Source organism: Acartia tonsa, chromosome 1, assembly GCF_053477335.1.
Source record: "Acartia tonsa isolate MP-2025a chromosome 1, ASM5347733v1, whole genome shotgun sequence".
Taxonomy (NCBI): Eukaryota; Metazoa; Arthropoda; class Copepoda; order Calanoida; family Acartiidae; genus Acartia; species Acartia tonsa.
This window is the reverse complement of record NC_137260.1, coordinates 25,044,530-25,071,322: the sequence shown is the minus strand read 5'-3', so window position 1 is coordinate 25,071,322 and position 26,793 is coordinate 25,044,530. Positions and strand designations below refer to the sequence as shown.

General features: G+C 29.9%; 1 protein-coding gene across 1 annotated transcript in view; it reads left to right on the top strand.

Moving 5' to 3' along the window:
- LOC145315782 (tyrosine-protein kinase receptor-like) overlaps positions 1–26,793 on the top strand; it is a 112,099-nt gene that overhangs the window by 78,785 nt on the left and 6,521 nt on the right. The window contains exons 28-40 of the mRNA XM_080155870.1: positions 8,068–8,149; positions 11,124–11,194; positions 12,907–13,115; positions 13,890–13,991; positions 15,004–15,072; positions 15,633–15,716; positions 18,928–19,114; positions 19,659–19,777; positions 20,493–20,589; positions 21,282–21,351; positions 21,736–21,795; positions 22,550–22,602; positions 22,881–22,973. Of these exons, the coding sequence (XP_080011996.1) occupies positions 8,068–8,149; positions 11,124–11,194; positions 12,907–13,115; positions 13,890–13,991; positions 15,004–15,072; positions 15,633–15,716; positions 18,928–19,114; positions 19,659–19,777; positions 20,493–20,589; positions 21,282–21,351; positions 21,736–21,795; positions 22,550–22,602; positions 22,881–22,973 (1,296 nt within the window). The remainder of the gene's footprint in view (positions 1–8,067; positions 8,150–11,123; positions 11,195–12,906; positions 13,116–13,889; positions 13,992–15,003; positions 15,073–15,632; positions 15,717–18,927; positions 19,115–19,658; positions 19,778–20,492; positions 20,590–21,281; positions 21,352–21,735; positions 21,796–22,549; positions 22,603–22,880; positions 22,974–26,793) is intronic.

Sequence of the window (26,793 nt, the reverse complement as noted above, 5' to 3'; positions counted from 1 at the left end):
AAAAGTGTAGCTGTACACGTATAGATACTTAAACAGGATTGGCACAAAGATGTTATAAAAACAATATAAAAAGTATGTTCCTAAAACGTAACATTAAAGTACTAAAAATATATAGCGTATTTACAGGTGCTTTAATTTTTTTTAGAGAAGGGACAATAGCTAATTTGAGTGTAGCTTCGTTATTTACATCACGTTTGATAATCCATTAATTATTAAAATAAAACTTTGTTAATTTTTTATATTTTTTCTAAATCTTAGTCACTTTCCTAATTTTTCAGTGCATTTTTCTGATACCACTTTATCAATTAAATCACATTTCTCTCATTTTTTTGGTTAAATAACATTTCATGGATTTTTTTACTTTTTAACATTTTTATAATCTTATATTTATTAAACTAAGAAACAGACATGTATGTATTTTTTTTCAATAAAAGAAAATTTATAGAATTTACAAGAAGAAAAATATCATACCTGATCAAATCAGGGGGTCTTTTCCATTTTATAAATTAATAAGTGTGAAAATATGTCCTTTAGGCTATTTCAATAAACAGATACATAGACGTACATCTTATAATCTTAAATACAAAGCTTGTATAACCATACTTTTTATACCACAGAGATTTTTATGTTAGAACAATTTTGCACTCCTTATCTATTTTGTGTCCAAGTATTGGTATTTTTATTTATTATCTTCACTCAAGTTAGGTGTTTGGGTAGTATCCCGTAATTTGCCAGAGGACGGTTTGAAAGTGCCAAATCAAAATAAATTGAAAATTAGGGAGGGTAGTTTTTCATTTGTTTATTACTTCATTAGGTCAGGTTAAGTTAGGTTTAATTGGGTGCTGGGTAGCTCTGTAGAATAACGGTCCCCCGCAGTGGTTAGGCATTGAAATAAAAAATAATTTTCAATTTAAAAAAAAACATTTTGGTTTTCAGTGCTTGATAGTCACTTTGTGAGAAAGCATCCGCCTATTCCATACGGGATGCTTTCTCTTTGAGGCTCCTTATTTTATTTTCGTTAATAAATAGAATGAAGGCGGGGAGAATTATGGAGTATAGCCCCTTTTGTGGCAACGTCCCTTAAAAGGCGATTCGTCGTATTTTTAAAATGGCTTTTGATAGGTTATTTAAGGTTAGGTTAAATTATATTGGGTTAGGTGATTGCCCCCGCAGGATTAAAGCCCCCCCGCAGGGGCTAGAAATAGGAGAAAAGCTACTGTGAATATACGAAGAAACGCCCCTTAAGGGGCTTGGCCACGAAAAGGACTATACCCAAATTATGGTTGGTCTATGATTAAATTATTGGAATTTACCGTTGTTTGCAGCATTTTGTTTAAAAATACCATCACTTGTTTGTATAGAAAATTATTTTTACACAGTTTGTACACCAAAATTGGAGTGTTAGGCCTTCTGAAAATTAACATATAAGAACAGAATTCATATTCACTCAAAAACCTGTGATACCAATTGAGTGTGTGTGTAGCTAAGGAAAAGCACTGAACCAATTATAAGAAGAAAATATTGAAATTTGAATGAAATTTAATTTTTCAATCAGAGTATAAGGAAAAGTACGCATATTTTTGGATAATCAGAATTTTAAAAATATTTACTGTCACGCTTAAAAAATATTTAAATTCACCCCTCCCCCCCCCCCCCCTTCCTACAACAGCTTGGTAAACGGAGGATTTTAAATTGAAACCAATTTGACAATTTTTCAATTTAGAGAAAATTGGTCTTTAAATGAAGATATAAAAGAGTGAACGCAAAATCAGAGGAATAAGGATAGATAAAAAAAACATTTTTTTAATCGTTTTTAAGAAGTTATTTTAATTGCTTTAAACTATCATCATTTTTATTGTTTTTTAATTGAAATCTGTTTTAAATTCTGCATAACTCATTTACAATATGACTTTCAACAGCCTCAGCCATGCACCATCATCCGCAAGGCTATTGAAAGCATCAAAATCTAGCTTTTCAGCCACCCATAAAGCTTCAGTCATAGCCACGCTTTCTCAAATAAATAATAAGATTTAACCACAAAATTTCAAATGCAGCCATCAGAAAGCCTAATTCAGCCGCCTGGCATCACGCCTAAATTATAATAAGCTTCAGCCACCTCAGCTGCTAGAATTCAGCTGCAGTTGTGTTTCTCAAGGCGCGGCTGCCAAACCCAAAGTTTCAATAATATCTTATTTGTTCCTTAAACCAAGAATACGTGTAAGTAGAAAAATGGAAAGATTAGATAGAATCTGTTCTTCCAAGGAATTCTATATTTCGCGCTATTCCCTCAAAACTTTAAATCACACTCAAGTTACAGATTAAACAGCCTGTTATAGAAGAAAATGATAACTATAGAAACTGCACTGAGATTTTTTCTTGGAAAAAATTGTTTGTTTCCAAACTTGTTTTAATGAAATTGGTTTGTAATATGAGAATTTATTAGATTGTTCTGTTTCACAAAATAATACTTTTTTTAGCGAAGCTACTTTATCATATGATCTTTCTTTATGACGTCAATTATATTGCTAACATGGACATCACTTATTGATCAATGCATTCATCAGTAGGAGGGGAAGAAGTGGGGTAAAGGAGGTGGATGAGGTAAGGGGTCGTTATTTAGCCTGCTACAAGTTTCAATTATTAGAGCACATGATAATCTGATGTAAGATATAATAATTCCATTACTAAATGAAATTCCACCAAAGTGATCATACCGTCATAAGACCTACACTTTCTTATATTTAATTTCATCCATCAGAAATTCAACTGGATGTTGTTTTGCAACATGAATTAACATCTGCCGAAAGTTCATTCATATATGAGATAACTGCCATAAATATATCTAACACTATATGTCTATTATTTTTTTAACCAATAGTAAAAATTACTAATACTGTATTAGACTTTATCTACTTTACATTGCTATTCTAATAATCACTTTAAACTAAAAATTTTATGTTGATAAAATGCCAGAACGTTACTTTGTCAGAAAAAAACAAAATTCTGCGAATTGCTGCTTCGTCTCTAGCCTCTAGGGGAAAGTGGGGGAAGCTAAAAAAAAATAGCCACTTATAAATGTTTCCAACCTATTCGGATCGGCAATTTCAGAGATCTTTAGCTTTAGACAAAAAAAAACCTTATAACTTTATATTATAGGATAATTACTAACTAAATAGTTATTAATGACATTTGTATAGAAGAGATAAGAGAGAGATTATGAGGAGATAATAATTTAGTTTCACTATCCTAGACAACTTAACAGAATATAATCTCTGTTTAAGAATAATAATCTTCTTATATACGCATTCAACATAGCATTAGTATATTCAAAAACATATTTTTAGAAGCGCATCTACTCGATAATTAAGGTAACTACAGAAACAATTTAAAAGTATTAATTCCATTATTAAAATATTTGCTTTAGAGGTTTAAAAATTATATTTACTAAATATATCATGAGAGTTCTCATGTAGGTGCTGCTTTAATGATTTTTTATGTAATAAATAAAATTTTATGTTTAATCTGAAAGAAAAGATTAAAAATCCATTCAGAGAGATTGTTCTTATATTAGCACTTTACATCCACATTCCTCTCACATTACACCTGAATTAATAACACCAACACCCACGTTTACTCCCAAACAAAGGGCGATTTACGTTTTCTGTTTGAATAAAATATTTAAAGGCTTGTAATTGTATTCTTAATCCTTCTATTTTTAAATTCTTTGACAGTATTACTAATTAGAAAGATGTGTTTATAATCTAATCACAAAAGATAAAAGATTATGGAGGTTTGTTTGTACCAAACAATCTCTGTCTGACCACTAGACTAGCTTATATCTTCTTTATAGGTGAGCTTTTTAATTGAAATTTGAAAAATTGAAAAATTGAAAAAAAAAACTGGTCTTAATCTTATAATTGTATATTTTCATATCCACGGAAAGCTGTTTATAATACGATGCGAGAAATAACTATTATCATATACTATTCTAACACACATAAAAGGTGACCATTAACAAGTCTCACTGCGCAAAAAAATAGTTTTACTTTTTTCATCCTTCAAAGTTTTAAACAATTCTTTTTACTCATAGAAGTAAAATTTTTAAAATATTGATCTCTGTAAGGTTTCTGATGCTCTGTTTATTTAATCATCTCCATGTGAACTATAATACTATAAATGATTCTATACGTGTTTAAGAATTTCGATGCAAAGTATACTTTTTAGAGAGGTATGGTATATTGGGCTGTTCATTACAAAGTTTAAACAACGTTTTCTTATTCGTTGGCTAAAGAAATTTGAGGAATGAATTTTGATTGGTTGGTTAATAAAGTTGAGAGTCTAATTGTTTCAAGCACTAAGTGTAATCTACAAAAGGGGTAATTTGTCACTAATACCATATCAGCACTAATCAATCTAAATTTATCTTTTTTTATGAGGTTATTTAAACTTTGTTCCAAACATTTTTAGTTGACCAAGACTTACAAAAAAAATTATCAAAAATATTTTTTTACCAAGTATTTTATTTTTTATTAATTTTCCTTTTTTATAAATCGATTAAGGTCAAATATATTTTTGCGATGTTGCATGAATACGATCAAGATTACTACTTTCTTTACAACTTAATTTTATTTTCTCTCATTTATTTATAAGATAAGGAGGAAAATAGTAAAAACATATATTTCTGTATTAAGATATTAGTGTTTTCGCAACTAGCATCTAGGCGCTCCATATTCATCTTGCAGCCCTAGATTTTGATAGCTTAAAACCACCAAACCATGTAACACTTCCTTAACAATTAGATTAAATCAGTACAGTGGTTTACGAGATTAACGAACAAGTAAACAAAAATCTCACTACTTCGTAATATAGGATACATATAAACATAATATTAAGATACACTTTTAACACACTTTTAGAATACATCTTTAAGTTATCCTATTTAAAACTTGTTTAGATGATCTTAAAATAATCATATTTTTAAGCATTTTTTAGAATTTTTCAAAATACTTCAATAAATTTCTTTTTGTTCGTTTTATGCTTGTTATGAAAAGCAAATAACAATAAAAACAAATCTTTTACAAAATTATTTGCCAGTAATGCTAATAAAAGTAAATAAAAGTCGTAATTAAAGGCTTGGTAATAACATAATAACCATTCTAAATTCTACAACAGAAAGGAAAACAAGAAAAAAATGTTCCAATTTTTTTTTGAGGGGGGAGGGGCAGTTAAAAATTACCCTCATAATCCTTCTTAACCCTTTGGATGTCCTTGGTATGTTCAACTTTAGAAGTAGTGCAGCAATTAAATTACCCAAGCGATTCAACTGACAGATAAACCCTAGTATAGAATAGCAGCTACGCTACTAATTAAGTGTAGTTAAGAATTCAGATCTCAACTAAGGAAACTGGTAACAATACTAGAATAAATGGATAATTAAATTTGTTGAAAAATGTTAAGGAAACTAAATGGAATCCATACAATCATCCGTTTTACAAGATGTTTGCCTGTGTATCTGTTGAGTTTCTTGCTAACCACTGGACCTATATGGTTCTCCTTTTCAGTAAAGCCAATAGTAGAAAATGAATTAAATAAATAGAAAATTCACAATTTCATTTCTTGTAATTGATTTTTCCTATTAATAATTCACTAACTATCCCCTTACTCCCTGGCACCCAAACATTGCAAATTCATATTGTTAAATTTTTGCAATTACCAAAATTTTTCTTTTAAATTGTGTTGGTTCGTTATTGCTTTTGTAGCAATAAAATTGTATTTAAAGTAACATTTTAGATTTGATTATACTATTAAAATTATTTTATTATATAAAGAATTACATTCATGATTAAGTACTACTTTCAAATACTAAAAGTCCCTTAAGTAACAGTTCAGGAAAAAATGTGATTATCATTGTCTGATTTCAAGGATTTCTTATGACCTATAATCTATTACTTCTCTGTCCTTCCATCCACTCATAATGTTTTCTAGTGATTTTCTTGGCTGCTATTAAAGAAAATGAGCTAAAAGATGGGAATGGTAGATACCCTGTATTAACTCATTAACCAACTCTACGTGACTGTCTTTTTGAGGATACTTTATATCTTTTAAAATCTTACATATTTTTTAGTTTCTACTTTAAACATACAATTATTTTTGTTTTTAATAAAAAATATACAAATTGTTCTATATAAAAGAAAAAAAAAACATGAAGAAATAAACTTTATTTAAGATAAATAGAATTAGATGTTTGTAATTCTTTTTAGATTATTTTCAATTGTAAGTTTCTTCTCTAAACGCGCACACACACTCCCTCACACACACACACACACACATAAAAATACACACACAAAAACACACACACACAACAAGACAAGGATGATAACGCTCAAAAGTTAAAAATAGGACAAACAGATTACCAATTATGCTAAAACAGTTGGAGAGTTAAATCCATTTTTATAGAAGCAGAAATATAATCTATGATTACGGTTTTGACCCTCTAAAAAACGTAATCTACCATTCCACTTTCCCCTCTCTTGGTGATGATATCATCAACGCCGATATGATTTTTGTATCTACCATTCCAATTTTGCCTCTCTTGATAGATTATATTTCTGCTTCTATAAAAATGGATTCAACTCCCCAACTGTAAAATCACAACAAAATTAGTTTTATTGTAACTGGGGGACAAAATTTAATTTAATGGGAGAAAAAAAACATACAGTGAGACATAGTATCTTGTAGAAAAGTCCTGCTTTTATAAAATCCAACACATCTAATCATTTTATCTTGACATAAAGAAATTGTATTTTTCCTGTTTTCTATTAAATATTCTTTTGCACGCGTGATGTCAGAATTATCTTCAGGCTTTTTAAGTGGCGTAGTAACTCTAAAAATTATATATGTAGTAGGTGTGGGGCTTTCCTTCAGACATACACAATCATTTACTAGTTTTTTCTTCATTTTTTCTTTTCTTTTTTAATAGCTTTTTTCTCTTTCTTTTATTCTATGTTACAAGCGATTTTGTACCCTCCCCTAAAATAGTTAAAAACCTACCCAGGACCTATGAGAGGCTACATTTAAAAAAAGAATCATATCGGTTCAGTGGTTAGCGAGGTACAAACAGACAGAAAAAAACATCCTGGTACTTTTATATATGGATAAATGTTTAACAATTAACTTAGGCATATTTGGAAGTTATCGTCCTTTTTTGATCTCAGTGGTTTTAAGAGTTTTAAATGTTTGAATTATTAACAACACTGTAAAATATGAATAAGATGTTTTACGTTTGTTTCATAAAAGTTTAATTTTTAAAGAATATTGAATTTATTCCGAAAGTATATTTTATACTTTGCTAAAGTCTAATATAAAAGTACAAAAAAACAAAAAATTTAAGATAGTCAATGAGTCATTCATTTTTATAGAGCTTGTATTTTCATTTCAGACAATTTTAAAAGTCATATAATCATTTTTAGACGAATTTTAATGAACAGATGATGAAATAAAGAGTAGTTATAAAAATAAATGATAAAAAATTCGGGATTAGTTCCTTTCGTGGCAACGCCCCTTAAGGGGCGTTTCTTCGTATTTTCACAGTAGGTTTTCTCCCATTCCTAGCCATTGCGGAGGGCTTTAAACCTGCGGGGCCAATTGCCAAACCCTGCGGAGAAATTACATAACCCAATATAACATAACCTTATCTAAAATAACCTATTAAAAGCCATTTTGAAAATACGACGAATCCCTTGCCACGAAAGGGACTTTACCCAATAATTCTATATTAAAACTTTTTTGGGCAAAAAATTAAAATTACACAAACTGATTGATTTTGTAGTATATGATCGATTCCTTTTCTAATGTCAAAATACATTAGGAAATAAAAAAAAATGTTCTTTCTTTTTTCTTTAAATTAGATAATTGTACTTTAGATAATTTTAAACTACGAAATACATGGATCCTATTTATGAATTATATATAAATGAAAAATAATACAGTAAAAAGTTGGTTATAAGTTTATGAAAAAAATATATTTTGACTCAAATATTTGATTAAATTGACTTTTGTTTATTTTAGTATGGAAGCCAGCCAAGGTGGATATGGAGGCGGATGGAATACGACATTCTCATCTGATAGAATGTCTTACTACATTGATATGGTAAGATGAGTATTTGATTCTACAAAGTTTCTCCCGCTCAATATGTCTGTATGTCAGTAGTGCATGTTTTATATTCTAAACATATTTTTGTATCATGGAAACAAAACAACAAGGTAGCGGGTTTCGTCGTATTTTCACAATAGCTTTTCTCCTATTTCTGGCCATAGCAATCATTTATATTTACCTAACATAAAATAACCTACCTAAAGCTACTGTGAGAAAAAGACGAAACCCGCTACTTTGTTTTCTTTCCATGATCCATATTTTTTTATGAACGGAATATAAAGATCTTTACAGTGTCTTATTTTTAACTACAAATTTGAGTCAAAATTTTGCAGCTCGACGTTATAGCATATTCATTTTCTTTATTTTTTTTCTTTCTTCAAACCTATTTCTGATTATGAAAATGTGTATTTTTTCCACCAAAGGTGTAATCGTTACGTTTTCAAAGAAACTGATCAATCAGCAAATGATCCAATTTCTTAATAATTTGGACACAAGAAAAACCTAAGCAAAATAACTTCATATTCCAAGTCAAAAATCTAGCAGAAAACCTAACCATACATTTATTTAAAGATGGCCGTTTAAGAAACATTATGTTATTGAGGTGGTAAGCTGCTTAGCAAAAATACATAAATTAACACATTTACAAAAATAAATTTTAACATAAGGTGGAGTTCAACTAAATGAAAGTCTTGCCCAACCTATTTAAAATCTTAAACATTTCCTAATTTTTGTCATTGGCTAATGATCCTACCCAAAACCATTACGATATCGATATTACCTTCATATTTTTCTTTAAACAAATATTTGTTGATGCAACGATATGTAAATGAAACATATGAATAGAATACATGTAAAAGAAATGGTGCCTGAGACAAGCCTAAGACAAAATCATAATTACGTACAAAAGTAACTTCTAGAAGAAACAAGAACGAAAACATACAATATTAACGAAGCTGTATGAAAGTATATAAGCAATACAAAAATTCAAAACATTGTGAGAGTTATGGAAAGAAGAAAAGGAAAACAGAAAAAGAAAATTAAAATTTAAATAAATATTAACTATTATTAAAGTAAAATGATAGAGGGGATAAAAAATCACATAGAATCTGAGTAGATATTTTTTCAATTTTCTCTGTTTGCAGTCGAGGGTTAGTCAAGAAACATTACAAGTGGACAGAAAGACATAAACACAAATAAAGTAGCTTCGCTATTTTATAAGAGAATAGAACTAATAAATAAGGGAATAGAATAAATTTAGAATGTAAAGAAAGGTCAGGGTTAAAATGAATAGTTAAATTAAAAGAAAGAAAAAAAGAGAAATTAAACGTTAAGGAAGGGAAATAATAAACGCTGAAATGGTAATAAAGTAGCTTCGCCCATAAATTGTAACTTTATGCCATTTGCATATCCCTGCCTCCCTAAAAAAAATTTTCTCAAAACATTTTTATTTTGTATTCTGTGCTCAATTTCCTTTGCTTTGTATATTCTAATCAGGATGCTCACACACAGATACACACACAAACCAGGGAGGGAGAGGTCATTGGCCTGTTTATTACACTAGTCCCCAAAGTTTTTAAATTACGTTTTGTTATTCGTTGGTTTGACAACTTTGGGGACTTGAATGTGAATGGGAAATTGAATGTCCTAACGCTTCAACCAAAATTTGTAATCTATGTAAAGGGTAATTTTGTGAATCATTTTAAGGGATATACATAAATTTATCGGCCATTGTCTTATTCCTTTAAATCCCTGCAGACAAACACCTGTGTACACCCAACACACAACCACAAACACACACACACACAAAACCAAACACACACACACAACCACAAACACACAAACACAACCACACACAACAACAAAATAAGGATGTTCGATTCTTTTGAACAAGATTTCAACGGCAGAGGTTGCGGAAATTTTGTTTAGACGGCCTTTTATTATTCACATCCGCCAAAAGTTCACACCCCTCTGTTACTTTTCTTCGGGGAGGGGAGGGAAAATTGACTGTAAATAATACTTTTTTGATTCTTAGTTCTCGCGTTCTCACATTCGTTGGTTTGGAATCTTGGGGATTTAATTCTTGATGGGTTGTACAAACCTTGTTTAAACTTTTCCAACAATATTTTTTTTACTTTTGGCATTTCAAAATGGAAAAATATTCATTAAATAAATTAAAATAGTCATAATAGCCGAGTAAATAAACTTTTATCTCACCGACATACCAAAAAATGGACGGACAACTATCATGTTTCTTAGGTTAGATTCGCTACTAAAAAGAAAATTAAATGTAAAAATGATTACTTTTAGTTTGTTCTTTATTAGCCTCATAAAAAGTCACATAATCGAAATCACAAAAGTGCTGAATTGACAATTTGAAATAAAGTTTCTAACATATTTTTTTTGTAAAAGTAAATTTTACAATTTTGAAACTTTTCATTATTTACAACTAAGTTGGAAAGGTCTTTGTCTAAGGGATGTCTATCATGCCCCAAACCACCTACCCCAAATAAAAAGCCAATTTTAATTCCTGATGACAACACACTCAAAACAGTGGAGCTTAGTAAATCAGAAAGCCTGGCAAATGAACATTACCTAACCTTGAATTGTTTTTTTAATCCCGAAAAAAAATAACAGACATACAAATCTCAAAATAAAATAGAACATCGAATGAATGGGAATCTTCAAAATTAGTTTTTGAGTTTTCTCTTTAAATAAAGTACGTTAAGTAAACCAAAATATAAACTTTTCTTTCAGTTTTAAACTTGAACCAAATAGTTTCTGTCATAGAAATGCTTAATCCAATTTAGCTTTATAGAGATATATATCGTGAGGGCTTTTGATTGCACGACCTTTGCCTGGAAGTCAAAACTTTGAATTGTTGTAAGTTGCGCCTGTTTATGGGCCAAGAAATTTCCTAAACTTAAACAATTAGTTTTAAATTAGAATTGACGTGTATTTTACTTTTTAGGGATTACATTCCGCCTCTGGTGGTAGCGAGATCGAAGCTTGGCTTGGTGGATATCCATGCAACTATAGAAGGTTAGTCAGCAAAATATTCCTTATTTCATTTTTGCCTTTATTTATCCATTTATAAAACTTCCTCTTTTCAAATTTATAACAGCCTTAAAAGGTATTCTTATTTACGCTGTTAAGAACATTTTAAATTGTTCAATATAATTCATTAGTAATGCCCATCTCGAAGAAAATCGTTTAATTAAAATAAATTTTTTTTATGTTATTAACTGAAGTATAATCTAATAAACTTAAGAATACACTTAAAGGAATATTAATATTTATATATACACAAAAAAAAACCATTAGTTAATGATTCAAAGAAAATAAGTGGAACCATCCACTAAAATGCAGCTGGATAATTAATAACCCGAGCCTAAAATACTGAAATTTAAAAAAATATTGTTTATTCCTTTTTAATATAGTTAGGTTAGGGCTTGCCCAGGGCTTTATAGAAATAGAAATAGTTTATTTTCCAAAAAGGTACAGGTTTTTTAATCCTTATACTAAAGTAACAGGATGTCTGTGTGTTTGTCTGTGTGTTTGTACCGAAGGATCTCGCTAACCGCTGAACCGATCGGGTTCTCCTTAACAGGGTAGCTTCACATAGGTCCCGGGAAGGTTTATAACTATTTTGGGGGAGGGTACCACCACCCTCCCAAGAGAAATCGCCCCTAGAAAAAATTACCCCTCCCGAAAAAGGGACTTGAACGAAACATAAACCAATTATTTCTCTAATTAGATATTTTAAATAAAAAAAAACATTCAAAGTGCCACTAGAGGCCTCTAGGGGCGTAGCCGCTAGTATTTAATATTTAGTTAATATGAAATACAATTAGTAATAATTATAGTTTCAAGGTTTCTGAAAAAGATTGGAATAAAAAAAAATTCTGAAATAGATTGCATATAATATGATGTACAATTTTCCAATGGTTTCAATGGTTTCTTCCTGAAAGAGATTGCAGTTAACCAAATATCTCTTTGTTTTAGCTCCCCACACCCACAGGGGCTCTAACTTGATTTTAAAATGGTGGTGCGGTTATTTGTGTTCTACGTACATATTATTGGACTGTACCAAATAACTTGTTGACGTGAATTCTTACCAAAAAAACTTGTATCAGCTCATTTTCAATTTACCAAAAGCTTTATCAGTTTTGATCGCAAAGTGTTAGGTATATGAGAAAAAAATTTTAATAATTACACTTTAAAGTTTGTATTAAGTATTTATATCACTTAGCGTAAAAATTATCCGTATAACTTTTTTGTGTTGGAAAATTTTTTCTCAAATTATTCTTGATTTTACAGGAAACTTTTCAAATTCATGGTTCCGGAATATTTTTAATTAAAAGAAAATCATTACCTATCAATTTTACCCATTCAGTGAACGTGTTTACGTCAATAGAAACTATTTTTTCATTGCAGAAACTAAAGTTTAAAAAATACATTTGAATAAAATTGTTTAGAAGACAGATATTTATTATATTGAATCATGTTTGTATTTATTGCTTTGCCCCTAGCATCAAGGGACTACTCATTTGAAGGAAAAAACTTAGAAAAAAACCAGTATTTATAGACTTTAATTTAGAAATAAAATAGACTACAACCAATCCCAGATATCCGGAAGAAGAAAAAGAGATAAGTTGATTACTTTCTGCATTTTAAAGGGGTAGAAAAATGGCTGAAAACCATACCTAGACTTACAACTCTAAATAATAGAATATTCAATTCTTTAATTTCAGGGCAACCAATTTCACCGAGGGCAATGTAAACATCGCAAGATTCGGTGGTTTTGGCGGCGGTGGAGGCGGTTGCAACGGCGGTGGAGGAGGTGGCGGCTTTATCGGCGGCCTCGGCGGCACCAACGGGTCAGAAAACGGTTACGGCGGAGTGTCCTATTATGATCCGGAGACTGTTATTTGGTTGGAGCAGAGCCTTGGCAAGCATACAGGTACCATTCGCAGGGATCTAAAGGGATAAGACAATGGCCGCTAAATTGATGTACATTCCCTATCATGAAACACAAAATTACCCCTGCTATAAAATAATAAGAGGTAGGAACGTTTAAACACATAAATTAATAAATCCATCAATTAAAATTCAAAAGTCCCCAAAGTTGTTCAGTCAACGAATAAGAAAACGTTATTATAAAAATTTGGTGACTAGTGTAATAAACAGCCCATTGTTCCCTCTCTCTCTGATTTTTTTGCCCTTGCATTACTCATCCCCCACACACATGACATACTTACTAATATGTGTGAGAATTGTTTAAATATTTATCATTTTCTGTTTGTGTTCATATTTCTTTTATATTAATAATGTACAGGGACTGTAAAATATCTAGTACCAAAAAATAAACATGCTCTATCAATAAATGGCTGAAAAACTTTGGGTACTCTTATTAAATTTTTACTGAAAAAATTGATTGTTAAATTGAAGATAAGAAAAAGATTTTAATAATTTATTAGTCTTTAAAAAATTTCTATTAAAATTGGAAAATTTTTATTCTAGATTCTTTAAAAATTTAGATAATAGCTTTAACTTTATTAGATTATCAATAAATTTAATTACTATTTCAACTTTTTACTCTTTCAAATTTACGTTCATAATTTAAAATTAAATATTGATAATTATAGTAATTTTATTTTTTATTTCTTTTTCAAATTAAGAAACAGGAAAAAAAAACAGGAAATGAAATCCAAAGTAATAGTATGATCGTTTGTAGGTCCTGGAGAAGTGTTTATTATACCTGACCTTGGAGATACGAAGAACCTATCTCAGTGCCGCTGCTATGATCCAGACTCGCTCTGTATGCCATTGAATGAAGGTAACACTAGTTATAGAGTAGCTCAGCTTCACTCAATTCGAGCATTAATCTTTCTAATAAATTATCAAGATGTCTGTATGTTTGTCTGTCTGTTTTTACCGAATGATCTCGCCAATATCTGAACCGATATGATTCTTCTTTAAAGGTTAGCTTCTCAAAGGTCCAAGGAAGGTTGAAAACTATTTTGGGGAAAATACCACCACCCTTCCAAGAGAAATCGCCCCAAGAAAAAATTCACCCCTCCCCCTCAAAATTGAACCTAGTAATAGTGTCTAACTTTTTATCTTTGTGACGTAACAAAAATCCATCTCTTTTTTATGGGTTTCCTTTCCCACCTCCCCTCTCATCCTTCGATTTTTGTTACGTCACTAAGATAAAAGTTAGACACTATTACTAGGTTCCTCAAAATTTTTTAAAGATGAAAATTAAAATGGGGTGTGTGGTCAACTACCCCCTTACCCTACCCCCAATTTTTTTACTTTTTCTTTTTAAATTTAAAATAATGGTTAGTCGAAACTACACCCCCCCCCCTCCCACCTCATGTGCCCCTAGAGACCTCTAGAAGCGTAGCCGCTAGTTACTTAATATGGTACATATGATTAATAACAATTATACAACAAATGTGTCGTTATTTTTCGTTCATCTGTCACAGTATAATTCTAGTAATCATGTAATAACCATTTGCAACCCAATTATGACTCTTACTGATTTTCGTAATTTTGTGTAAGTTTGACTTAACAAAAGTCTTTAATATATGCCAAATCCTTATACATAAAGTAGTAAGGCTTACTTTTTTTTTTGTCTGAAGCCAATTTTGGAGTAGCTTTACAAAGGTCCATGGATGGTTTTAGGCTTTTTGGTTTTAGATTTAAATTATAGGGTGGTTTTAGGCTATTTTTAAAATCTTTGAATACAGAGCCCATAGATGCTAGTATATATAAAAGAAACAAACATGAAATGTAAAGCCTAGGTTTGAAGAGATATTTAATATAAAAAAAGAAATAATTTTCAGGAGTTACAGCAGTGACTTGTTACTGTAAAAATGGTAAAATTGTGGATGTTAATGTTCCGTGTGTTAAAGGTAAGAGTTTTATTGTAAAGTTATTCTTAAAAAATTATGCGATTTTTTTATCTTTAAAATAATTGTTTTTATTAACACGGTAATTATGTACATTATAATCGCATTAATTTTAAGACATAAGCATCTTATAAGAAAATAGTACAATATACTGTAATACTGTAGTAATGTGAACAGAAAATAATTAGTCAGTGATTTAAAATATTAAAAATATAATTACAATATGCAATATTTTTACTGATATTAGAGATCTCTATTTCTTTGCCTAATTATTTCGTAGGGCTATAGAAATATCAACTTTCTTATAACTTAAATGTTTTATGTTAGTTTTTAAATATTTTTAATCGAGCTCTATTCTCTATTCCATAAAACGTATTGAAAATTGAATTTTTTTCCAATACATCTTTTTCAACACATAAATAAGTTTACTTTCTATATTAAACTTCATAAAAAGCATGGGTTAGTTGCGAAAACATTCTTAATCCCCCACGTATTTGAATTACTATAGAGGTCATTTTCAGTTAGAAATGATGATTCCTAGGACTATGTACTCTTTTGTTTAGAAATTCCGACCTTCTACATGATTTTGCTTGTGATTGGTTGTATCGTGGTGGCTGCCATCTCTGGGCTTATCTGTATGTGCCTATGTAAGTATTAATTATAGAGTAGTGTTGCAGCTTAATAATGTATTATGTCTGTATGGCTGTTTAATATTCGCGACTAAGTAAGATCAGTTATAAAGTAGCACTGCTACCTATTTGTCTGTATCGTTAATCGTAACTTAGATTAAAACGTGAAAAAGAATTCGATAAAATATATTTCTTGCTTTGCCCTTAGAGCGGTGTCCCACAGCCTCAAATCCTAAAACTATCCTTGGAATTTGTAAAACATCCATAAAAATTGTGGGACCATCGGTACAGGCGTTTGCGAGATATATTTGCGGATATACATACACACTGACTTTCTGTTTATTTAGTATTATTACTTAGTAAAACACATTTTGTAATAAACAAGAATGACTTAAGTATAATAATTTAATACCATCGTTTTCTTAGAAGCAAATATTTAACCTTATTTATGATATTTAAACTTTCTAATGAGACACTAGAAATTTGTCAAATATTTGTATCATTCATAAAATGCATCATATTAATTCATAATTTCCTTTTAATGACGTTAAAATATGATGATTACATGTTGTTTTGAAAGAGGATAAACTTTATAGTGTAATTTTAATAGCATATACTTTAAATTAGATTACGTCTACATGAATATGTTTGTCAAAAGCTTGAATTACTCAGCGTTATTGAATCGGTTTAGAACATAGAATGAAACTCGATTACCATCTACTTTATTTAATTGTTTTGCAGTGGATTTTAGCTACTAAAATTTAAAAATAGGAAAATGAATAGTTTTCTTTTCCCTAAAAACAACACTTCACGTACAAACAGGCCAATTTTTTTGGTTACCAGTTACTGATCCTTCTACATAATAAACTTCCGAAATAGCCTTTGTTTCCAAGATTCTTCAAATGGTTGTCTCTGTGCTAGCTTATCGGGTCGGGACTGTGCCTCTGCGTTAGGTTAAACAAGGGAGTTTAACCTAATGCTGTAGTTTTCTATTTAAAGTTTAAAAAGGTTGATTATATTTGCTGTTAGACACAACTTGAATAGCTCCAAAGAAATATAAAATTTGGTTTGCTCCATCTCTAAAATTGTAGAAGATATAAAATTTAATTATAAACTTTGTGCATACATCTTTATAAAAGTGTGTTAGCTCTGAACTTTGGGGAATAGACAATGGACTTAAAAGCTTGATTGTGGTTGATTTAAATTTAACAAAATTAATGAAATTGTCCAAATATTTTTATTTTGGAAATCGGGATTCGAAGGAGGATTATGACCAATGTTATATCGTAGCCTCTTTGATTAATAAGCTCCTTCATATTAAGATTTTAATAATTTTGCAACAGATTTACATTTTTTTAGATATTTCTTTATTTCTTACTAGCGACTGCGGCTACTCCTTTATGGGCGTCTACGGACAATATAGGGAAGGAGGAAGGTGGCGTCGACCATCCACATTCAATTTTATTTTTAAAAAAGAAAAAAGGGGTCGATTTTTTTGGGAGGACGGAATACACCTTTGGAATGGAAGTAGATAGACAGACATCTTGTTACTTATATGTATAATTTTTAATTAAATGACATTTATTCACATTGTTAAAATATAAACCTGATGGAACATCAGAACAACTTCAGAGCATGTCACATTTTATGTTGAAATTTTAATCTTCTCCCTTTATCCCTGGTAGATTATATTGTGTAGGTTGAAGCCGAGCTAAACTTTTTCTTCAAAACAAAAATTTATTATATTCGAGCAAATTCAATTTACAGAATAACAACAAGAAAGCTTGCATCCGATAGTAGTGGAGCAATCACCTTTGAGAAAATTAAATAATTGATAAATAATTTTGAATTTTGACTTGTTTTCTGGCATTGTTGTACAGGGTGTCCCTTGTAAACTGTTTTTTTTAAACGCTTATTACTCCCTTAATATTTGAGCTATCTTAGTAAAATAAAAAGTATTTTGCAGCCTACTATTGACCATTTTATGATATAGTGATGAAAAATCCGCAAAGTTAACAGAAAAAAATCTACAAGGTAATACGTAAAAGGCTGATTTTAGTGAATATTAGACTAATCCACATTAAAAATATGCCTTAGTTAACTTTTACAGCAGCTAGTGGTCAAACTGTGGATCACAAAGACTTACTCCAGACATTATAAGAACTGGTATTGTAGTATAATTAACTAATCTGGTATATTTCAGGTTCTTGTGTGCATTTAAGCGAGCTCACATGAAAAATTTACGCAGAAGATCAATATTATGCTTATTTTCGCATATTGTTCACTTATATTACACTTCAGATTCTTAAATATTGAGAATTTTTGGTTTGTCATGTCAAGTCAGTTCTATTGGTGTGCTTAGAAAGTTTGAGCGACCAGCCGTTTGGCCCCTAACTCATCCTAAAGTTCACAAAGCAAATATTTTCTTCTGGGTTAGTCTAAATTCGATAAAATGAAACTCTTATTTACTACCTCGTAGATTTTTTCCTGTTTATTTGTGGATTTTTTTATCATGATCCCATAAAATGGTCAGTAGCAGGCTGCCAAATACTTTTTATTTTACAATGAAAGCTCAAATATTAAGAGAGTAATAAGCGTTTTAAAAAAAACAGTTTACGAGGGACACCCTGTATATATATCTTTGAGTTTACCGGTCTTAGCGGTCAAGACAATTCTCCAAAAGAAAAAGGAAGAGGGAAAAAAGAAGGCTATAGTGGAACAAAAATTACAAACCAACATTTAAACAAACCACCACTTAAAATTTATCTAGTTGCTACGCTACGTAAAATAAGAAAAAAATGTTTTTTATTCTCGTAAGAAAAGAATTGTAAATCTTGTTTTGCATTATTTTTCTGTGTGTTGGACTTGTTTTGGACAAATCTTTACAATGTTGAGTACATAAAATCCATAGTCTCTTATTTTTCTCAATTTTTCTGCATTTATTTAAATTTATTCATATTGTTTTACTTTTAGTTTTTCTATTTCAAAGTAAGTTTTTTTAATTGGTCAAATTTAAAATGTGATAAGCAGAATATTCAACATAAAAATATATATCATAAGGAGTTTAATTATTCTGAATGCAATTGTGCAGTGCATAAAGAAAAAACAATTAATTTGTCTCAATTTTAGAAATATTAAACTATCTTTCTTTTAAATTCCTCTTCGAGTACAAAATCCTGTTATTCTACTAGCTTGAAAGTTTTGACAATAAACTATTTTTTATGTTTAGACACCCAGTACCAGCGAAGGAGATTAATGCGTAGCAAGCTGCGAGGCCCTGACGGACAACTGAGCATGCTACGCAACAGTAACGGGATAATGATGACTGAATATAATCCCAACTACGAGTTTGGTGGAGGCGCCTGTAGCCTTATGGATCTTAAAGAAGTTGAACGTGATAAGATAAGATTAGTCAAGTAAGAATTTTTAATTTTTAAAACTCAAAACATGTTTTTTTTTATAAAGCTTCGTTTCCCTCGCCCTGTATGTAAAGCATGCTATATTTTACAATTGCAAATTAAATTATCAAATTAAACTTTAAATTTACTTTTATAACATAGATCATTCACAATTTCAAATACATTTAATTAAAGCTACTTTTTGTTATTAACTTTTTCATCATAAAATTATGACTCTTTATGTGATTGTTTTTGCAGGGATCTAAAGGAATAAGACAATGGTTGATAAATTGATGTACATCCCCAATAATGATACACAAAACTACAATTTCAGTAGTTTACAATTGATGGCTGAAACGGTTGAACCAACCATTAAATTCAATAATAGTGCCTAAAGTTATTGGCTAGCGAATAAGTAACAGTTATATTAAAAATAGGATTAGTTCAATAAACGGCCCAATGCACCTTCTTCTCTGTTATTTTTGCCATTTTAAGTTCTTAAAAATATTATGATGTATAAAAAATCGATTCTGGAATTTTAACTTCCTTGTTAATTTTGCAGGGCTCTGGGCCAGGGCGCATTTGGTGAAGTATACCAGGGGCATTACAGGAAATCTTCCACAGATTCCAGCGAAACAGCTGTGGCCGTTAAAACTCTTACTGAACTCTCAACTAACCAAGGTAGAGCTATTTATAAGAATAACAATAACAAAAGCTTTTAATAGTGGCGAAAATTTTGCATTTGCTTCACAATTTATACTTTGGTAGCCCGTAACACTATCTTGTCCTTAGTAGAGAAACAAAAACAAGCTAACAATATTTTAAGTAAAAAATGGAAACCGCGCTTTGACGCATGGGCTTATCATGCGTGCCATTAAAGATCTCAAGATATTTGCTTATAATATAATTTCTCGTATTCATTCGAATCCGGTGGATAGGAACCGGTTCTCATCCATACGAAAAAACTATGTCTCGCATCGTATTATATCCAGCTTTCTACGAATATAGAAATGTACAATCATAAAATTAAAACCAGCTTTTTTTAGCCCGTGCCTTCGGCACCTAGGGGCTAAAAAACTGATTTTAATCTTATAATTGTACATTCTATATCCGCGGAAAGCCGTTTATAATACGATGCGAGAAATAACTATTATTGAATATAGTATGTAATAGTTCTAATAAAAGGGGTGGGGAAGTAGATCAAGTTAATCTTTTAATTATGTGTCTTTTTAAATTTCATTGACAAAAATAAAAAGAATATTTTTATTGAATTTCAATAAAATTATAAAACAAATTAAAACTTTATATTTAATCTATTTTTGGTGATAAAGCTTTTACAAAAATTAATAAAATTTCACATGTTTTATACCTATGTTGAAAAATATTTTATTTTTAGCTGAAATGGATTTCCTAATGGAAGCGTTGATAATGAGTAAATTCAACCATTCAAATATTGTTCAATTCATTGGAGTCTGCTTCGACAAACATCCAAGGTTAGTAATAGTCATTGAGGAGCTATGCTTTGTAAGAAAATAATTCTTTATGTCTTTTTTGACTAATTTTCCATCAAAGTGACTCGTCGAGCTCTGAAACGTCTAAATTCATCTATTTTTTAGATGTTTCCTAGACCACTTCTCCTTTCTTCCCTCCTTTTTAGATGTATTTTTATGACGTCACACATGACACTTTCCAGCGCTTCAACTTTATTCTATATTAATATATAATTAAATAAGTGACATTGCATTAAAAATTTCCTTGATGAAATCATTTTAGTTCTTAGAAATAAAATAAATTAAATCAAATAGAATCTTATTTGATGAGTTGAAATTTTAACTTTGAATTTCTAATTTAGGTCAACTGCAATTTGTACATACTTTAATGTCATATTAGATAACAAATAGGCATATTGTTTCATCATATTATTCGCAAAAACAAGGATTAGCAAGCAAACTTAGGGGAAGGAAGTACGAATGGAAAAAAATGTATATTCCTAGCAATAATTTTACAGTTTCTTTTTTTTTTATATGATTAATTTTCTGATTAAATTTTTTAGAGGGGCAATTTATATTATTATACCCCTTAAAAATAGTGAAACTGCAGACTCAATCATAAATAAAATATAAATGAGCCGTCAATGAGATCTTGATTACACACACACACTTTCTAATACTTTATTTTGTTGCAGGTATATTATCTTGGAACTGTTAGCCGGAGGTGACCTCAAAACCTTCTTGAGAGAGTCAAGACCTAAACCGGTAATACATTTCATATCTAGGTTTAGTTAAAACGCCTAAAATAACCTTACGTTGGATAAGGCTGTTTGCCTCGTATTTTTATGAAATAGAACAAAAAGCTCTGCAAAATAAAGATTCTTTTAATTTGTTTTGTTATAATAGAATTTATTTATTTATTATGTGGTTCTGTCTTATAAATTGTTATTCATACAGAATTAATTGCATATTATGATTAAAGTTTGACACCAGAAAATTCTAGCTATCAGTATTTGATTTCTAATTGTTTATTTAGTTAGTTAAAAATCAATTGCATTTAAATTACATTTTTCATATATTTTTATGAGGGTGTTTATTAAATTTGATATTAAATTTTTTCCTGTAAATGCCTAAACAAATATTTTTAAGGATCGTCCGAGTTCTTTAACAATGAGAGACCTACTTTCTGCTGCCATCGATGTTTGTAAGGTAAAATAAAATTTTAATAATGGATATATTATCAATTGGATATTACACCAGATTTTCATCCTCTCTAATAAACAAGTGAAACACGCAGCAGGCTAAAATAACAATTCCTCCATTCCACCCTCTTACCCCATCCCCTGCCCTCAAACTTGATGAACGAGCTGACCAATAAATCCATGGTAGCAAGTTAAATTGACGACAATTTTTCCCCCGTCATAATATCCATATATATTCTACATTCATAATCTTAATGTTTTTGGAGAATAAATGAAAATTCTATCAAGTACCTCATATGGGCAAAGCTGATGTCCGTTGCACTTTAACGTCAGGTCCAACAACCAAGGGCCATTCTCTCCTTATTTGTCTAAACATCCTGGATATTAGGTGAAGTAACACTTACAACAGATAACCTACTTTTTGATAGCTCGACCTTTGTCTGAGAGTCTTAACTGTGCATAAGTTGGGCCTGTTTTGGGTCAAGGCATTTCCCCTACTCTGTCTATTAATTTCGCGCATTTGACATTAGAAACTATTTTTAACGTCTTTAGTTTTAACACGGTGTTTAGCCGTGATTAGAACTCATCGCCTCCCCAACGACGAGCGGATTGCCTGAGTGGCTAATTTAAGCGGCTTTGGCATCTAGGAGGACTAAAACTATCTCTGACATTAAATAGTACATTTGTCAATGAATTTTTTCGAAAGAAAAAGATGATCCCATATTATTTTGTTTAATCTAAATGATATTTTTTATATTTAGGGTTGTAGTTATCTTGAAGAGAATCATTTTATACACAGAGATATAGCAGCTAGGTAAGGATTTTATACTTTAATTAACCAGAAAATTTTTTTGGAATACAAAAGCTGCAAAAGGGCTGGTTGTCAGTAAGGTGACTGGTTTGAGTTAGAGCCAGAGGACTGTGTCTTCCTAAAGATGATATAAAAATATATTGCTGTTTTGTCAGGATTTTAATATTTATTTTCAGAATGGAGTAATTTTATTAAAATATAATAAAATTTGGAACTTTATCTTTAAATTCGGATGTAGAATAAATTATCTTCCAGTTGACCAAATATTATTTTTGATTCAGAAATTGTTTGTTGACAACGAAGGGTCCTGGAAGAGTGGTGAAAATAGCCGATTTTGGTATGGCACGGGATATTTACAGAGCTGATTATTACAGGTAGGCTTTAAGATTAATTTAAATGCAAGAATTTAACAAACATAAAGCAAATGACTAATATTTTAGGATTACATTTAATATACTGAGCCAATATTAATACAAATTGAAGTCTATTTTAATGACTTTTTTCTTTGCGATTATAAAAGTTTGGGTAATAGTATAATATTAAATCTCCGATCTTTTGAATATGCTGAAGCTCTACAGGATTACCTCATTTTAAGCTAAAGCATACTTTTTAAATAGATTATGGATCTGAACAAGAAAACTTTTATAATCTAATATATTATAATTTTCCTAATAACGTTATAATCGTAATCTCCTAAATAGTTAGTGCTTTAATTAACTTTAGTTTTAACACGTTATATTCATAGAAAGCATACTTTTTAAATAGATTATGGATCTGAACAAGAAAACTTTTATAATCTAATATATTATAATTTTCCTAATAACGTTATAATCGTAATCTCCTAAATAGTTAGTGCTTTAATTAACTTTAGTTTTAACACGTTATATTCATAGAAATTTAATTATATTAGCAATCTGTTAGTAATAAGTTTTAAGATAATAAAAAGGATTTCAGTAAAATAAAAATTATCTTTGAAATTTAGTTTAGATAAATGAAAAAAAAATAATTGGTAACACAAAGAAAGAAACAAATATCTTTTAAAAATATTGTAAAAATTTAATTTAAAATTTTGTAGCACCCTATATTAAATTAAATGTATTTTGGAAAAGTTTAGAATTACTTAACAGAATGAGTTTAAATCCCCTGGAGATAAAACTAAATGTCTGAATACATATACATTATACATACTGAGCTGGATTCTAGGGGTTGGAAGCCGCGGCTGCGGCTGTGGTGTCCGTGGCTGCGGATTGCCTACCAAGAATGATACAAATAACATGCAATCTATGTTATTGAGTTTTTCTAATTTTGACCAGCAGATAATTGTTGGTACGAAGTTTTTTTTTATTGAATGCCATATTCATATTATACTTGGAACATCTCTTGTTCAGTGACCACCCACTTGTCTGCATCTTCACAATTCTCATATTTATATTACACCTGGAACAGCTGTTGTCTAGTGACCATCCACTTGCATGCAACTACCCTCTTCTCAATTTATATGATACCTGGAACAGCTCTTGTCTAGTGACCACCGACTTGCCTGCAACTACCCTCTTCTAATATTCATATTATACATGTAACAGCTCTTGTCAAGTGACCACACACTTGCCTGCAACTTTCCTCTTCTCATTTTTATATTATACCTGGAACAGCTGTTGTCTAGTGACCAACCATTTGCCTGCAACTACCCTCTTCTTATATTTATATTATATCTGGAACAACTATTGTCTGGTGACCAACCACTTGCCTGCAAATATCCTCTCCTCCTATTTTTATTATATCTGGAACAGCTATTGTCTAGTGACCACTCATTTGCCTGCAACTATCCTTTTCCCACCACCTTTGATCCTTTGTATGTAAATAATAGATCGTTTTGAGGTGTAACATCAAAATCACACAATTTTCTAAAAGTTGCTTGAATAATTATTGAGAAAGAGCCACATTTAAGAATGCTTTATATCTGAAAGTCCAATAAGATCTCAAAAAAGGGTGTACTGATCATTTAGCAACTTTCTGAAAAGCTATTTCTGAGCATGTTTTAGGCTATTTAAAGAGGTACAAACAACCACCTTGTCTTGAGTTATGGCAATAAGGCGTAAATTTACCACCATTTCCCCCCACAAAACATAATTAAATTCCTGCTCAACTTTTTATAGTTTTGATGGTTTAGAAATAAAATTATTTTTATGCATTTTTATTGTTCTGTGGCTTTTGGTAAACATCTGTACTGCAGTCTATTCAATACCTCTCAAACTTTCAAATAAATCCTCAATTCCAGCCATACATACACGATACAGTTACACTCACATATGTTTTCAATTATTTATTGAAAATGTTTAATATGTCTGCCTAAATAAGCATTATGTCGACTCTACGGCATCAATAAATACACCTAGGCTACTATTGTATTGATATAAAACTACTTCAAACAAAAAAATAATCTATTTTTTACTTTAAAACCCAGTATATTTTTACTGTTTTTTTGTTGTTGATACAGGAATAAAGGATAGGTCAAGTGATGACAAATCTCCTATCTTACACAGAAATGTAAATATTATGAAGTCAAATAATATCATAATTTGTAATGAATATAGTTCCTATGAATAAATCTCATTTGAAACTAGATTTTCGCGTAAACAACATATGTAAATAAATAAATTCATCTTAATTACAGTATGACCCACCAAAATATTCGTTTGGCTTCTAATATATATTGATATTTGAGAGCGAATAAAAATAGAATTTTGATTGTCTGTACATTTTCACACTAATTTAGTTGCTTGAATATCCAAAAATAAAAAGGAATTTTTAAATAAAATGCTTTTTGAGATTAAATAAATTAACAGCTAAACATTTAAACAACTATTGCAATTAATTTTTCTGTGTCACTCTGTATTTGTATAAAGTTGTGTATTTCACTGAATTCTGTGAAACCCCTAGTGATGTCCTGTGATGTGCTGGCTTTGAAAGTTTGTGTGAATTTATCAATTATTCTGTCAATTTCGTGGTAATCTTATACCTCAGTTATACAGTTAAACACAGGCAAACAGGGAAAGGGCAAAGAACGCTAATTTAATCCTAAACTAAATGTATTAAATTCTTTCTAAATATCTATAATCAGCTATAAATTTAAAATCTGCATTAGTTGGTCTTAAAAGAAAGTTTTATATTATTTTATGATCAAAAAGAGTCACATAAGAACTTTTATATTACACTTTAATAACAAATAGGATTTTCTCATGGAGGTAGGGGACATTGAACTGTAAATTACAATTGTACCCGAAGTTTTATTATCATGCATTCTCATTTGTTGGCTAAAAAACTTAGGTTTTTTTATTGAATTTTGATTAATTGGTTCCCAACTAGTTGTGTCCAATCTTTTAGCCAATAATTTTCCTCTACATAAGGAGTACGTTTAATTTTTATCAATGTATAATGTATATCAATTAATCGTCAATTGTCTTACCATGTTTTAATAGAAAGGATCGCATATATATTTTAAAAAAGGAATAATTTCCATTTCAAAAAAAATATATTTTTTTCTTATTCATTGTTTCGTGTGTGATTGTATATTTTATGAATATCTTAATATTTATAGATTTTATTAGATATAAAATATACATAAACATTAAATATAAATATCATAAATATAGAGAATTTACTTTATAAATAAAAATAATAGAGAGTTTTATATTTACATATAATATTTCATGTCTTCACATATTTTGTTTTTGTTCAACTACAGTATGCTCTAGAGATCTTTGGATATAAATTATTTTAATTACAATATTCAAAAGATATCTTAGAAAAGTTTTTTTCATAAGTATTTGGAAAGGAAGAAAAATTATATCAGGGAGGGAGGGGGGCATTGGACGGTAAATTAATCTGGTACCCAAAGTTTTATAACTAATGGTTAGCTTAAAATCTTTGGGTTCCACATTGAATTTTGATTGGTTGGTTCCAAACTATTAGTGTACAAACAATTCAAACTATAATTTTAATCATAAACAGGGGAAATTTTATTTATCATCATTAGTCATGTGTTTCAATTTATTGTCCATTGTCTTATCCCTGAATTTTATATATTTATAAGATATTTGGTACATGAAAGATATTATGCCGAGTAAAAATAGAATGAATGAACGTATAATGCGCTCTAGTGATTTTTTTAAAATAGTTTAAATATATAGTAAT